Source organism: Medicago sativa, chromosome 5, assembly GCF_051527215.1.
Source record: "Medicago sativa cultivar Bolivia chromosome 5, Bolivia_mono, whole genome shotgun sequence".
Taxonomy (NCBI): Eukaryota; Viridiplantae; Streptophyta; class Magnoliopsida; order Fabales; family Fabaceae; genus Medicago; species Medicago sativa.
In genome coordinates this window covers 17,575,073-17,590,549 of record NC_140753.1, presented here as the reverse complement: position 1 = coordinate 17,590,549, position 15,477 = coordinate 17,575,073, and the positions used below count along the sequence as shown (strand labels likewise).

Here is a 15,477-nt window from a genome sequence, read left to right as displayed (position 1 = left end):
AGGTCTTTCTATATTTAAGATAAAGCTTGAGTGCACGCAAGTGGCAATGTGCCACACCACTAAACTATTAGCCTATTGCTAATTAACTAATAATTACCCTTACCCTGTTGTTTTCTTTTCTTTTTTATATAACAAGTACTCCAGCTGAAAGTGAGTACCTCGTTGAATCTCATTTCATCAAACAGTTTAAATTTGTCTGCTTCTAACTATTCCTCCTCCAATTCCATTTCAAGTCTCACCCATCAGCCAAATTCCATGGATATAGTTGTTCTGAAAGAAACCATTGATGAAATCCTTGCAAGGATACCTTCCCTTGAAAAGAAAAACTCCCGTATCGGGCTGTCGAAAACTGACACCAACAACCTTAATACTCCTCTCATAAAAATTCAAACCGCGGTCAAGAACCACGTCCCAGGTCAAAAGGTTCCGCCAGTCTGGCTGCGAAACCTTAAGACTGCTGTCAATGATCTGAATGATTTGGTGGAGGAACTCTCCGAGGATTATGCCACGCCTCATAGAAGTGGTCTCTCTTTCTTAAAGACCAGTCATCATAATAGTCGCCTCAAAGCCGTCAACTTAAAAATAAAAAATGTCATAGAGGGCATCCAAGAAGTTTCAACTAAACTGCCCAAGAACACTACCACCAGTAGTCCGCCTAAAGAAGTATCGGAGAAGACAGAGGTGGAGACAGAGTTGGCCCCATCTATAATTGGGAGAAAAGATGAAATCATAGATCAACTTATCTTGTTCAACACAGATCCTGGACCTGGAAAAGTTTCTGTGGTTACCATTGTTGGATTTGCAGGAATCGGGAAGACAAAACTCGCCCGTCTCATCTTCGAGGATAAGCAAATCAAAGATAACTTTGGCTTGCAAATTTGGATTGATGATGTGGGAACCCTCAAAGACCGTGCTGCACACAAGTCATCTACTTCTGTTGAAGGAAAAGGCAACCTTGTTGTACTGGACAATTTGAAAACTGAGATAGTTACTGACGAGGTGCTTGGTGATTTGGACAAGATATTAATGACATCTAATGGTTCAAGTGCAATACTCATAACCACGCGTAGTAAAATTCTTGCCAACAATATTACTGTTAGGTTGCGTAACATTTCCTTAACTTCCACAAAAACACCACCACAACCCTTGTTTGCTTCTTCTTCTTCCATGCGTGAAACTGAAACAACACCAGATACTATTTTTACCACGTTTCAGCCACATGTCTTTCCCATGCTTAATGAAGTGGAATCTTGGTCATTGTTTTCAAAAATTCGTGGAGAAAGTATTTCAAAGTTTGATGTGAAGGAGGAAATTGAACAGAAAATTATGATGGATTGGAATGGAGTTCCTTTCTTGATATCATTCACAGCAATGTTTCTGAACAATCGTGTCGTTAAAGATCTGACTAAGGAGGAGTTTCTAGAATATCTTAAGGTTAGATACTACAATGAACTTCCGAGGAATCAAAAGTTGTGTTTTTCATTTTGTTCATTGTTTCCTCGGGATCATTTAATCGATGTCGAGAGATTAATTCATCTCTGGACAGCAGAAGGATTTCAATTGAATTTAGAAAACTCAACCACAGAAGAAAACTTACGCGAGTATTTCAACGACTTTGTTGGGATGCCTATTTTCAAAGACATGGAAGAAGACGAATGTGGCGCTGTAAGAAGATGTAGAATGCAACCCTTAATGCACGACCTAGCACGATTCGTATCAGATCAAATGGAGAATGTTACGGTGGATCCAGAAGGGGAAAATGTTCGTGAAGGAGTCCTAAGAGCTTCTTTTGATTTTAGCTTGGATGTTTCACATGGAATTCCACCTTCTTTGTTTCAAAAGGCAAAGAAGCTAAGGGCCATTCTCTTTTGGAAGATGCAAACGTTGCTTCCGAAGGACATGAACACGAGCACTTCCACTTATAGTCAAATATTCAAAACCTTCAAGACCACTCTCCGAATGCTGGATCTCCATGACATGGGAATCAAGACATTGCCAAAATCTATTGGGGATATGAATAATTTGAGGTATATTGACTTGTCCCTTAATACTATAGACAAGTTACCAAATTCCATTATCAAGCTAACCAATTTGCAAACGTTGAAATTGTCTCAATGTTATCTACTCGAGGAATTACCCAAGAACATTGATGAACTAATTAACTTGAAGCATCTTGAGCTAGATGGATGCTTGGCTCTCATTCACATGCCTCGCAAACTATACAAGCTGGAAAATTCTCTACAAACGCTTTCTCTCTTTGTGGTTAGTGAGGGGTACAGCGTGGGTGACCTTAGCGGACTTGCAAGGCTCAACAACTTACGAGGCCACTTGGAAATTTCACATCTTGAAAGATCCAGCTTGGACGACGATGATGATAATTATCTCACAGGTAAAAATCAACTTCAGGGTCTTACGTTAAGATGGAACCACGAGGATGACTATGATGAGGAGGAAGAGAATGCAGACGAATATACACTTGCTTGTCTTGCTCCTCCCTCTGAACTGAGAGCAATTTCTATTGTGGGGTACATAGGTAAAACACTTCCGTATTGGTTTCCTTACATGGAATCGCTTGTTAAGTTAAGCTTGTATGACTGTACAAGTTGCATATTTCTCCCACACCTTGATGAACTTCCAAACCTCAAATTTCTCGAACTTCTAAGGTTGGAGAAACTGCAATATATTGCTGATGAAAAAGATGGCGACAATGACAACGACAATGACAATTTACAAGATGCTGCAGTTTACTTTCCATCCTTGGAGGAACTCACAATCTCAGATTGTCCTAACCTCAGGAAATGGTGGAAAATGCATAAAACCGAAAAAGATTTACCTGTTTTTGCTTGCCTTTCAAAACTTCATGTATATTACTGCCCTGACCTAACTTGCATGCCACTTTTTCCTGGTCTTGATGAAGAGCTAGTTCTCACGGGTTCAAGTGTGCAGCCACTACTTGAAACAATACGTCATGGCAGGAGAAAGGGTAATAAGTTTTCTAAACTCAAGTCAATGAAAATTGCCAACATCGAGGACAGTCGATCACCACCAGAGTATTGGATCAAATACTTCAATTCTCTTGAGAAACTTGTCATTAAAGATTGGAAGGATCTAAAGTCTCTTCCCAAAGGTTTCGATCATCTGACCTCACTCCAAAGTCTTAACATTGAAAACTGTCAAGAACTTGATCTTCACCTCTCAAGTATTAAATGGGAAGGTCTGAAAAACCTGCGTTCTTTAACCATAAGGGAAAATTCAAAACTGAAGACTCTTCCATTGGGTGTTTACAAAGCAACATCTCTCCAAGATCTTCAGCTTCATAACTGTCCTCAAATGACTTCTTTGTCTGAAACCATAGACAACCTCAAATCACTTGAGAAATTGGTTATTTCTGAATGTGACAAGTTGGCTTCGCTTCCTAAAGCATTGAAAAATTTGGAGGATCTGCATACTTTGATCATTTTGGATTGCACCTTGTTGTTGCCAAGATGTCAGCCAGATACCGGTGATGATTGGCCACAAATTAAGCATATAAAAAATAAACAGGTCATGAAAACTAATCCATACATTTAGGACTTCGAGAAATCAAGCCAAGATATGTTCCATATAATCAAAAGGTCGGTTGATATTAATTCAAGTTCTCTTTTTATTATTATTTTGCTCAATTCATGTTATGATATAGTATCAATAGTGGTGTTTTTTGTTGTTGTTGTTGTGCACATGTTTAGTTTTTGTTTTTGGAGTTGGCTTTGGTTTTGGTGTTTAATTGTTTTATGGTTTTGGTGGTTACCCTTTATGAGGGGTGTCTTTGGTTTGTTTGTCGGAATTTGTATTTGATGTATGAGATGTATGGGTGTTCTTTTGGGAGTTAAACCTATATATGACGCTCTTACTATGTTGTTTCTGTCTTACATATCTTTGTTCGTCTTGAACAATGACTTGCTTTTTAATAAATTTTTCAGTTAATAAAAAAGTTCAATCATCCATGTAATATTTATGTGTCATCTTTTTGATTTTACAATTAACAATTGTATATATCTAATATCTAAATCATGTATACATTTAAGTCACTTTATGGTCCAAATTCATTGAATTTTTTAAGGGTGGTAAACTAATGCATGCAATGCTTCACAACTTAACTTGTGTGGCCCAAGTATCACTAGCCTAAAAGTTCTTGTTTCATTATTCGTTGCATTGATCAAGTTATTTCTAATAATATCCGATATAAGTTTGTTTGTCTCAATTTTTTTTTTTTTTATCGTAATTCATTTCATATTGGTACCGACATTGCACCATTGTATTAATTTCTTCATTTTCAGGATTTCTGAAGAAGAAAGAAGAGAATGCATCCATGCAAACGATGATAATTCTACTGTAAGAAGAACAAGCACTTCCTCAGAGAGAGCCAATAGCTTTTCTTATAAGCATTCACTTGTTTTTGTGTGTCTTCAGCTGTATTTTAATTTGGCTCGTGTGAAGAATTTGCTTATGAACAATTAATTCTTATAATTGGTACCGTTAGCTTGCTGCTCAAGATAACAAGTTCATCTTTTAACATGGTTAAACTATTGGTATGGTCATGGATTAAGGTTAAGGTTAAGTGTTTTCTTATGATTACTATTAATGGAGCATTCAACCGCTCATATGTGTAAGAGTGTTTTTGTAACACCCATACTAGAAATTACCTAGGATATCTAGTATGTGCGTTATTTGGCACTGGATACATTAAAAATTACAATAATAAAAATTTTCTCCGCACAGTTATAAACATTCTTGTCTTATACCTCTGAAATAGTACCACTGACGTGTACTTTATACAAACGAATGATAAATCATTTATTGTACAAGACAAGTAAGCATAAATGTCCAGCTACTTCCGCTACTTCATCACGAACCGTCCTGTTTGTGAGCCACTTGTGCATCTGAAATAAAATAAAAGGGATTGGGGTGAGACAGGATGTCTCAGTGAGTTCCACCTATCCTAGGCTGTAGGCAATCTCGGGGAACCTAGGATTGCCATCTGTTTCTAAACTCAACCCATTTCAGGTTTATACAGTATTTTAATGCATAGCTGAGCGATCGTGGGATAACTAGGATCGCTGTCTGAACAACTGATATAATTCTGACACTAATACCAAAATCATAATCATAATCATAACCATATTCAAAATGTTTGTCATATTATGTTAGAAATGTTAGCGTTGAACAAACAATATTATCTGAATTGAATTTACGGAATAAACCCAGGTGGAGTAACCCCGGAATTTATTCCACTGCTAACCGGTAATAATTCCAACTGGCGGGAACCCAACTGACGGGGATACCAGACTCCTCTTGTCGTCATGGGAGTCATCCTTACGAATAGTGCCCGTTCCAACTGGCGGGAACCTTTCGTATCCAACTGGCGGGATAGCGAAAGCCACGACTTAAACATGTTTTAATATTATAAACCGAACTGATTTCTTAAAAATATAAATTAACCTCAACTCCACTACTAATGGGGAGTTAGAGGATCATAACTAAACTGATTTTCTGATAACTGAAATAACCCTAAAAAAATCTCAAGTTCCAAGTTACCAAAATGCCCTTCAAGGGAAAAGACAATTTCCATCCGTTACTCGAAACCATATAATTTCTCAAGCCCGTTGGGATAATGCGAGATATCTACCGAACATCTTCGCATTTCACAATAATTAATTAACCCTTTAGAAATTATTTCCGTTCTAACATGCTCAACTGATACAGCAGTCTATTTAGAATTTAGCGGTATATTACAGTTTTTACCTACTAATTGATTATAATTTCTTTCATTTTGATTTTGATTGGGTGGCACTATTGTTTTGGTGTCTTTTCTGTTTTCTCTGAGTATTATAATTTTTCAATCTTAGCACTACTTGTGTTGTGATTGTGTTGTTTAATACATTATATTTTGGTCTTTTCAAAAGGAAAAAAGGTTTCTTGCTATATATATATATATATATATATATATATATATATATATATATATATATATATATATATATATATATATACAGAGAGAGAGAGAGTCTACTATGTTCACGAGAAAGTCTTCTATGGTCACAACTCCAGATCAAAAAAATTTAGAAACACTCACACAAAATAGAATGAATTAAAAGAGAATAACATTCAGTGATATTAATTGATGTGACTAAATTATTTTTCTTTTAATTTTTTTATTTTATGTGTGTGTGTAAATCATTTGATTTGGGTAGGCACATTCAAATGAAATGAAAAAAATTAAAACAAAAAAAATTTAGTCACATCATTTGATATCATTGAATTTTATTCTGTTTTATTTTCTCATATATATATATATATATATATATATATATATATAATAAAGATGAATATGAGAGTTTTTTATGCAGCAAATTATATATTACATAAGAAAAAGTATAAAGGGTGGTACGCTGCCCAGTACAAAAAAGGAACCACAGAGGAATCCGCGACAACAAAAGAAGAAAACAATTGAACAAAATAAGAAGAATTATTGGTCGACACCATTTTTTTCCATACCATCAATAGAGACCACCATATGGCATAAGGGGTATTTTGGTAATTTCAGATCACTAACTATTTTCTCTCTCGGTCTTAATAAATGTTCTATCCCCACATACCACCTTATCCTTCCCTCACCACCACTGTCGCCCTCATCCTCTCGCTCTGTCGCCCTCATCCTCGCGCCTCTTACCCTCTCCCATCTTCTCTCCCGTCTTTGACCCTAACACCACCATAACCACCACCTCTTCTTCTCTCCAAGAGTCCATAACAATCACCACTGTCCACTCCAGTTATCTCCCCTTCACTGCTCTCTCCTCTAACCATATGATCCTTCGTTTTCCATTCCGGCATTGATCTGAAAAACTGATTTAAAACATTTCAATAACATTTTTTGGAACACATATCAATAACTGAAATATATTGTTTAATGTTATTGGAACTCAGATCTGAATGGAAACGGCGATGGTGGTTGTGACTAATGAGGACGGAGGACGTGGACGACAGTGGGTGGCGTGGAGAAGGTTGTGGTGGTTATGGCTGATGAAGACGGAGGGCGTGGACGATGGCCACATGGCCACGTGTTACATTTGTGTGTGGTGGTAGAAGTGGTGTGGCCACTTATGGTGGTCCATGTATAAGAGTTGATAAAATAAACCAACAAAATAAAATACAAAAGCCTCCAGAACCAACACTAACATTCACCTCACCAACAGTCCTCCAACAACCACATGCTTGAACTATACCGACCCACACCACAAGCGACTATCAGTTCAAATAGATGATATATTACACCTCCCACTCATAAACATGAGTAATCCAAGGTCTCATCTAGAAACTAGTTTAACTAAAAGAACTTTATTATCGTGACAAAATATTTCTTAATGTGTGGGTGTTGTGTCTTTTCTGTGTTGTTGTGGCTTTGGAAATCAATTTTTTTACACACATCGGCATGTTCCCTTTTAGTTTGCGGCCTTGTTCTGGTTTTGGATTCCTTGCTATCTTGGACCTTAGGTGTATGCTTAGTCAATCATATTATGCATATAAGCTCAAGTTTGCACGTTGTATTGAATTGCAATATAAAGTTAGGGTAAGTAGTATTTTTTTGTTTCTATGGGTAATTTAATTTGCTGCACTTTACAGTTTTTGCAATATAACTCATCTGTTTTGATTAATTGATAATTGGCAATGTTTTGTTCATGAGAGTGGCTATTAGCAAACTTTGGTTTTCGTGCATGAGCATAGATTAATTTGTAATGCTCATTTGTGTTGATGTTGATGGACGCGTTAATCATTTAACAAAAAATAAATGAAATTGACTACTCTGGAGTTTTTTCGAAGTTAATGGAGGATGTTAGATAACCATAATTTCTTGCTTGTTTGCTGCAGCCAAAGTTTGAGGTACTAACTGCTGATGAGACACAAGAACAACTGAAGAAGTATTTTAGGTTGTAGCTCTTTTATTCTAGGTGTTTTATCTATTTGCATGTTAGTATAACTCTTACCCTTGTAGTGCAGTGACTATGTTTTAGTTTTCTATAACATTATAGTTCAATATATGATTTTGTTTTGATTAGTTAATGTGTATTTTGGTACTACTTTTCATTAGTAGATGTATTTTTTATTAGCCAAGGTAATGGTACGGGATATTCTACATTTATGCAGGGAAAAATAGGATGCATATTCTGTATATAGGTAATGCAAAAAAAAGAGTAACTTCTTAAGTCGGTTAAAATTTAGATGACTTAAGAAATTGGTTTCTTAGGTCGGGTTAATATGCCATTCTATACTTGGAGACCCTTACTTCCTAAGTCGGCTCCCAGATAACCGACTTAAATGATGAGGCCTTAAGTCGGTTGCTAAATCCAACTTAAAAGGCAAAAACTTCTTACTACGGCTGCTATTAGGTCGGACGTGTGCCCGACTTAAAAAGCCCTTTTGAACTGACTTAAAGAGGATTTTTTGTACTAGTGAATTTATATGTGATATGATTATGTTAATATTAAATTTATATTAAAATAGGAGTTTTTTTTTTGTTAAAGAAAAGTAGGAGTGTTGTTAAAAAATGAGAGAATTTGTGTTGATTCATATGGTAGATTTGTGTAAATATTTTAAGAACAATTAATATATTGTGGTAGATCCCACAATAGTTTCTAAGTTTGAAGACACCCAATTATATTTTATCCAATGGTGAATAGTATAAGACATTTCTTTTTTGGGATCACAATGGTGCAATAATTAGAACAATTTTTAGAACATCGATCGGGAGATAATGATAGGTAAGGATAATTAGGCATTGAATATGTTAGGGAATTTCATTGTACATTGTTTATTAAACACATTTGTTTTCTCTATTATTTTGAAATTTTCAATGGTATGTCTCTTCTCTGCACGTTCACAAGATTTATTATTTTGAAAAATAAGATGAATTAATATCAGCAATTGTTAGTTATATATTAACATTAGCAGATGAATTCTTTCAAAAAAAAAATTCAGCAAATGAATTATAAAAAAGCGCTTGAGGAACAATAAAATATTTGAAAATAAATTTTAGAGAAAAAAATAATGCAAATTACCATTTTGCAATGCAAAAAATTGAAGCCTTCGGCCTTCTCCTCTACCATAACGTACAACAAAGGCCAGTAGAAAATATGAGAAACAAATACTCTACACATGGCAGGTCGGTGCTCTATTACAGTTTTTGTAAGTTGTAAATATAAAAAATAAAACTAATGGAAGTTATTTTTTTGTGTCAAGGGTAATATTATTAAAATGTAAAATAGGCTCCACCAAAGAAAAGTTTTGCCGTTATTAATAGTTATAGATTTTGTTCAAGAAATATATATAAAAAAACATTTAACAAAAAAAACATAATGTTCATGAGTTGCACACGTTAGCGCAATAGAAAAAGCGGACAGACGGGTACATGACGCCAATATTAATAATGCTAATATTAAAATTTAAAGTATTGGTGTTAGAATAGAGCGTATTCTGGCCTATAAAACAATCATTGTAAAAGCAATTAATTTACATCTCTTCAATTTTGGTCACATGTAAAAGCAATTAATGTATCTTGTAATATAATAGATTTTAAGTAAGATTTTAATAGTTCATCGCTGGTCACATGTATATAAGTAGTTCCGGGTTGAATAACTAATTCTTTGTTTGGTATGGTTGTTACAACATGATCGTCTCATGATGAATTGTAGGTTGAACTACATGCGAATATGACATCCTTATTGTTATCACTGTAGAGATGTTTAAAATACGATGCATGTCTTTCAAGATTTTCCGCATGAAGTCGGTACGTGGTTGAATATTAACCAAAGGAAGGGCTTTTTTTAAGTTGATTTGCATAATTGGATGGACTTAAATACGAACATGGAACTGGGCATGGAAGATACAGCTTGTTGGGCTGAGTATTGGGCGACAACGTGTCATGCCTTGTGGTCACGGAGAAACAAGTTGACCCATGATAGTGAAGTTACGATGCATCTTGACACATATATCGAGATCACAAGGAGGGTTAATTGTTAGATGGACAATCAATACAATTTGATCGTGGAGAATATTTTTTGGAAACAAAGCCACCTGGCATAGGATGGATCTATCTCAATATTGATGGCGAGTCTAAAGGGAGATCTATAGTAGGTTGTGGAGGAGTATTGCGGGTTGATAATGGCGAATGGATTTGTGGTTTTTGAAAGGGATTAGGGAGTTGTGAAGTGTATGTAAATGAGCTTTAGGGTGTGTTTAAAGATTTGAAGTTGGCTAGTGCACGCGTTTTAATAGAGTCGAGCTTCATGTTGATTCTTGGGTAATGGTTACTACTCTCTCTCTCCCTCGAAACTGGGAACGACAACATGTTGGAGTTTATTGCAACATATTAGACCGTTGTTGGGTATAAATTGAGAGGTCTAAATTTGTCATTTTCACAGACTAATGCTTGTGTCGATGTGCTTGCAAATATAACCTGTGATGGAAGTTTCACTTTGAGTTATATATATGAGCATTATCCTGCCCAATTTAGTCTGCTATATTTAGTTGATTTAGCTATTTGGTTTATCTGGTATTTTACTCTACGCCTTGTTAGACGGTAGATCCATTCTTTGTTGGCATGGGTATTTTTTTTATTTTTTTTAGGGAAAGTGACATGGGTAGTTATTTTTCATTTTTTTCTTGATAAGGCACAAAAACACTAAAAAGTCAAGATTTTGGGACCTGAACCCATGTACACAAGAGTATTACACCAAAGCCAAACTAAGGCAAGACAAACAGTAGCAAATTAGAATTCTATTCTATAACAACAACTTTGAAAAGCTTTGGATATACTTTTACAAATATTTTGGATTGCTTTTGATCACACCCTTCTTGGAACGAGTTTGTATGTGATCACTCCTTGTGCTATGAACCATTGTATCATTTAGCTTATTGCCATGTTTCTTCTTATTACACTTCTTCTGCCTTCTTGACATAAAAGGAGTAAATAAACTCCCATCCTCAATATCCCCTTCAATCTCAACATTTATGTCAGGCTCAAGAGTGCTATCAGAAGCTTGATCTGTGTCCAAATCATCGGCCCAGAACTTGCTTAAAATTTTTTCACTTTTCCTCTGCAAGCTTCAGAATTATTAGTATTGTTAACAGGTTTGGAAATCCTCCCTTTGTCAGGCCTCAACACTTCATCAGAAGTGGTAACAGGCATGACGATGGGTGTACCATAAGTGACATTTTCAGTTAAGACAGCTTGCAAATTAATAATAGAATCTCTATCAATGTTAGCTGACACAGTATCAGTACTGAGGAGAAATTGCCTCCCAGTCTTGCTGTACTGCTCAGAGTGACCAATGTGAGGCAATTGATTTGCAACAGAAGTAGCATGGCAGTGGACAGTATTATCAGAAGTTGTGTTCAAAGGGTGATTATCTGCAACTTGGGTGTTATCAAGATGCTGCAGTTTCTCAGACATGCTACAGGTTTCTGGTGATGTTAGAGGTACAGAATTGTGTGATCTCAAAGTGTTAAACTGAGGTGCATTTATCAAATCATGAGACTCAGAGTGTCCTGTCGTACCATGTCTTCCAATGCACTCACCAGTAAAAAAGTGATAGTCATGTGATGGGTCCATAGCCTGGCTAGCTGAAACAGATGCAGAAAAGGAGCCTATCAGCATCCCTGCTTTGCTGCACTGTGCAGGAGTTGTTAGTTTTGTACTCAAAGTGTCAGACTGAAGCTCTTTTTCCCAATCAACATTGAGCTTCGAGTGAATGAGTCAAATTAACTAACTCCTCGGGGACATTATCGATCATTGCAGGTTTTTCAATAAACTCACCATTAGGATTGTGATTTTCCTCCAATCCAGCTTGCCTAGCCTCCCCTATAGAAAATTCACCATCTTCATTTAAAAGTTCAAATCAATTGTGAAGAGATAGAGTTGAAGATGTCCCAATCATCAGGATTGCTGCAATCTCAGCCACATCCCCCCTATCTCCTTCCTTAGCGGTCTCTTCTTGATCAGAATTGTCTAAATCCACTGTGTCTGGGCGCTGATTATGACTGGCTGCAGACATGTAAACGGGTTTGACAGTGGTAGCAGTGACAGCATGCCTGTTATCAGATGTCACAGCAGGTTTCTTGCCTTTCCCATTGTGTGCAGGTAGCTTCTTGACAGGGTGTGAACATGTTTGTGCCTTCAGTACCTTTGATGTGTGCCTTCTGCCATGTTAAGATTGCTCAGTTTTATGCAATTATGAACTTCATGTCCCAACATTTTACAGTGAGCGCAAAATGAGGGTTGTCTTTTGTATTGCACCTTAACAAACAAAACATGTCCCTCTCTTTCCGCAATAACATATTCAAACAGTTGTTCGGATAGATCAACATCAATCAAGACTCTAGCATATATCCCTAAACGCCTGTATAAAGTTGTATCATCAATTATCAAAGGTGTGCCGAGTCCGGATGCTATTTCCAATAAGGTCTGCTTACGCCAATACTCCTGAGGCAAGTGTAAGAAACGGACCCATATTTGGGCGTGTGTTTGAGCCTGTGCCTGTGTTGAAAAATCAGTAGACCAACGATAGAATCGCATCAGATCAGGGTTCAAATTCACGACCTCCATTGCCTAAACTCTTCGCATATCCTCAACAGTATTGAAATGAAACTCAAAAAAGCCCTTTCCTAGTGGAGTTATGTCCCAATTATGTATATTTGGCCACAAATTGCTCAATTTCAGCTTCAAAGCCATAATAGATAAATGAGTATCACCTCTGCGAAGTGTCAAGCGGCCATGAATATTGCTGCTACTATCAATGAGCCTAGATTCGTATTCAGCTTGTGTGATTTTGACTCGAACGGATTTCCCCATCACAACTTTCGGAGGAAGTTGAGTAAGCTGGTAATCTTTCGGACCAGATAGTGCCTGAGCATACGATTTTCCAGATTCCGGGGGCTTCGCCGACGCTACCCCGGAATCCAATGAAGCAATAAATGGCCAAGGGCATACCATGAGTACACATCCAAAGAACTAGCTCGCAACAGTAAAATACCAAGCCAAACTCTGAATTAGAGACAAAATCAAACCCAGGAAAACTTCAATTACGAAGGAAAACTTCAATCAAACCCAGGAAAACTTCTACCGAAACCCAAAACACATTAATCAATTAGGAAAACTTCAAGCAAACCCATTAGCGATTCGAACAAATCCAGGAAGAAGGAACTGCTGAATCAAACCCAGGAAAACTTCAAACAGGTTAACTGCAAGCAAACCCAGAAAAGAGAGGCGTCACCGGAACTACGCCGGAAATCGCCCAGGTTGCCGGAATAAGCTAGATCCGAGCTCCAAACAAAAGGTGAAAAAACACGAAGAGGAGAGTGGAGAAGAAAACGCACTGAAGAAAACCCATGGAAACAGCTCACAAAAGCTAAAATGGAAGTACGCCGGAGGGCACAAGGTCACCGGAAGTAGTTGGATGACCTTATTTTTCATTTAATTAATCTTGCGTGTTCACTATAAAAATATTTAAATAAATCATATTACAGAAGTCATTGCACGTCATAAATTAAGAAAACTTAAGTAATTGGATCACATGGAAGGATTTACTGCAATGTTTAAATTTAAAAGATCCATTGACTCTATTTTCTTTAATGAAAGTCTTTTATATCTAGTGTGTATAGTAGTGCACGATTCACACCTTAAATTTTTATTCAAGCTTTAAATTTAGTTTCTTTTGGTTGACCTTGTGTAAATTTAGTTGGATACAGCTATTTCATGACTGTCTTTCTTAACTCTAGCACTAGTCGAGATACCCGTGCTATAGCACGGGTAGCGCGGCGCAAGCGCCACGCAAGTACTTTTTTTGATAATTGTTAGATTGTTAAGTGGACATAGAAATTTGTATATTAGCCAATTTTATGTAAATAGTTTGGTAGATATGATAAGAAGTTAAATTTTGCAGAGTAACTAAAGTATCAGGCAACTTTGGCAGTTGTTAAGTTTCTTATGTATATGTATGCATTAGATTAGTGTTTAAATTGAGTCCCGTGTATCAATTATACACGCTTTGGATAATTTTGTCAGTATAAATTTTATATGGAGTTTTTTTTTTAAAACTATTTTTTATATAGTATTTTTTTTATAAACTTTTAGTTCATTTTATAAGAAAATATCATAATTAATCCTCAAAACAGAGTTATCAAAACAAACCAAAGTATTAGGTTAGGACAATACTATAACTTTGGCAATCGTTAAGTTTTTTTATGTATATCTATACATTAGATTAGTGGTCAAATTGGGTCCCGTGTAACAATTATACACTCTTTGGATAATTTTGGTAGTGGAAATTTTATATGAAGTTTTTAAAAAAAAAAAGTATATAGTATTTTCATAAACTCTTTGTTTATTTTATTAGCAAATATCAGAATTAATCCTCAAAACTGAGTTATCAAAGCAAACCAAAGTATTAGGTTATGACAATACGATAACTTTGGCAATCGTTAAGTTTCTTATGTATATCTATACATTAGATTAGTGGTGAAATTGGGTCCCGTGTAACAAATTATAAACTCTTTCGATAATTTTGGTGGTGGAAATTTTATATGAAGTTTTTTTTTTAAAAAAAAATTATATAGTATTTTCATAAACTTTTCGTTTATTTTATTAGCAAATATCGCGATTAATCCTCAAAACTGAGTTATCAAAGTAAACCAAAGTATTAGGTTATGACAATATAATAACTTTGTCAGTCGTAAAGATTCTTATGTATATGTACACATTAGATCAGTGTTCAAACTGGGTCCCGTGTAACAATTATACATTCTTTGGATAATTTTGGTAGTGGAAATTTCATATGGAATTTTTTTCATATTTTTTTATATAGTATTTTTATAAACTCAGTTCATTTATTAACAAATTATTTATCCCATATTTTAGTATATGTATTATTAAAATATATCTTATACATATCCCATATTTTCTTGATGTATAGTTTATCCATTCACATTTACTTTATTGATATATGGTTCACATTGAATTTCATAAATAAATATAGTGACATATTTATAAAAAAAAAAGAACATATTCCTCATATAGTGATATATTTTCTTAAATGGTAGTTTAAAATTAGTATATATCATTAAAATATTTATATATTTATGTTATCTATTGATGAATTGTATCTATACATCTTTGTAAATAAGAGTGATATTTTATACGTTTATGTCTTTTGAATAGATTTTATTCATTAATGTTATCTATTGATGAATTATATCGATGTATCTACCAATTTTTCTCATCTACTATTTCTATCTTATGAAATAACCATCCAATATAAAATAGAGTAAATTACACTACTCTTACTCTCTTCTCGAAGATGCTTGAATTACCCTCCTCTCCACTCTTATGTTAAAATATACAATCATCTCCCCTCCCCTCTTATTCAAAACATATTAGAATTTTTTTAC

The 15,477-nt window shown here is 35.3% G+C and overlaps 1 protein-coding gene and 1 pseudogene across 1 annotated transcript; one reads left to right on the top strand and one right to left on the bottom strand.

The window, feature by feature from the left end:
* The first annotated feature begins 152 nt into the window (after nt 1-152).
* LOC146920654 (disease resistance protein RGA2-like) lies at nt 153-4,765 on the top strand. The gene is made up of 2 exons (XM_085714093.1): nt 153-3,614; nt 4,317-4,765. Exon 1 carries the CDS (start codon nt 256-258, stop codon nt 3,568-3,570), a length of 3,315 nt encoding a protein of 1,104 aa, XP_085570219.1. The 5' UTR covers nt 153-255; the 3' UTR covers nt 3,571-3,614; nt 4,317-4,765.
* Nucleotides 4,766-10,680: 5,915 nt separating this feature from the next.
* Nucleotides 10,681-13,587, bottom strand: LOC146920653 (uncharacterized; annotated as a pseudogene).
* Between the last annotated feature and the right edge of the window lie 1,890 nt (nt 13,588-15,477).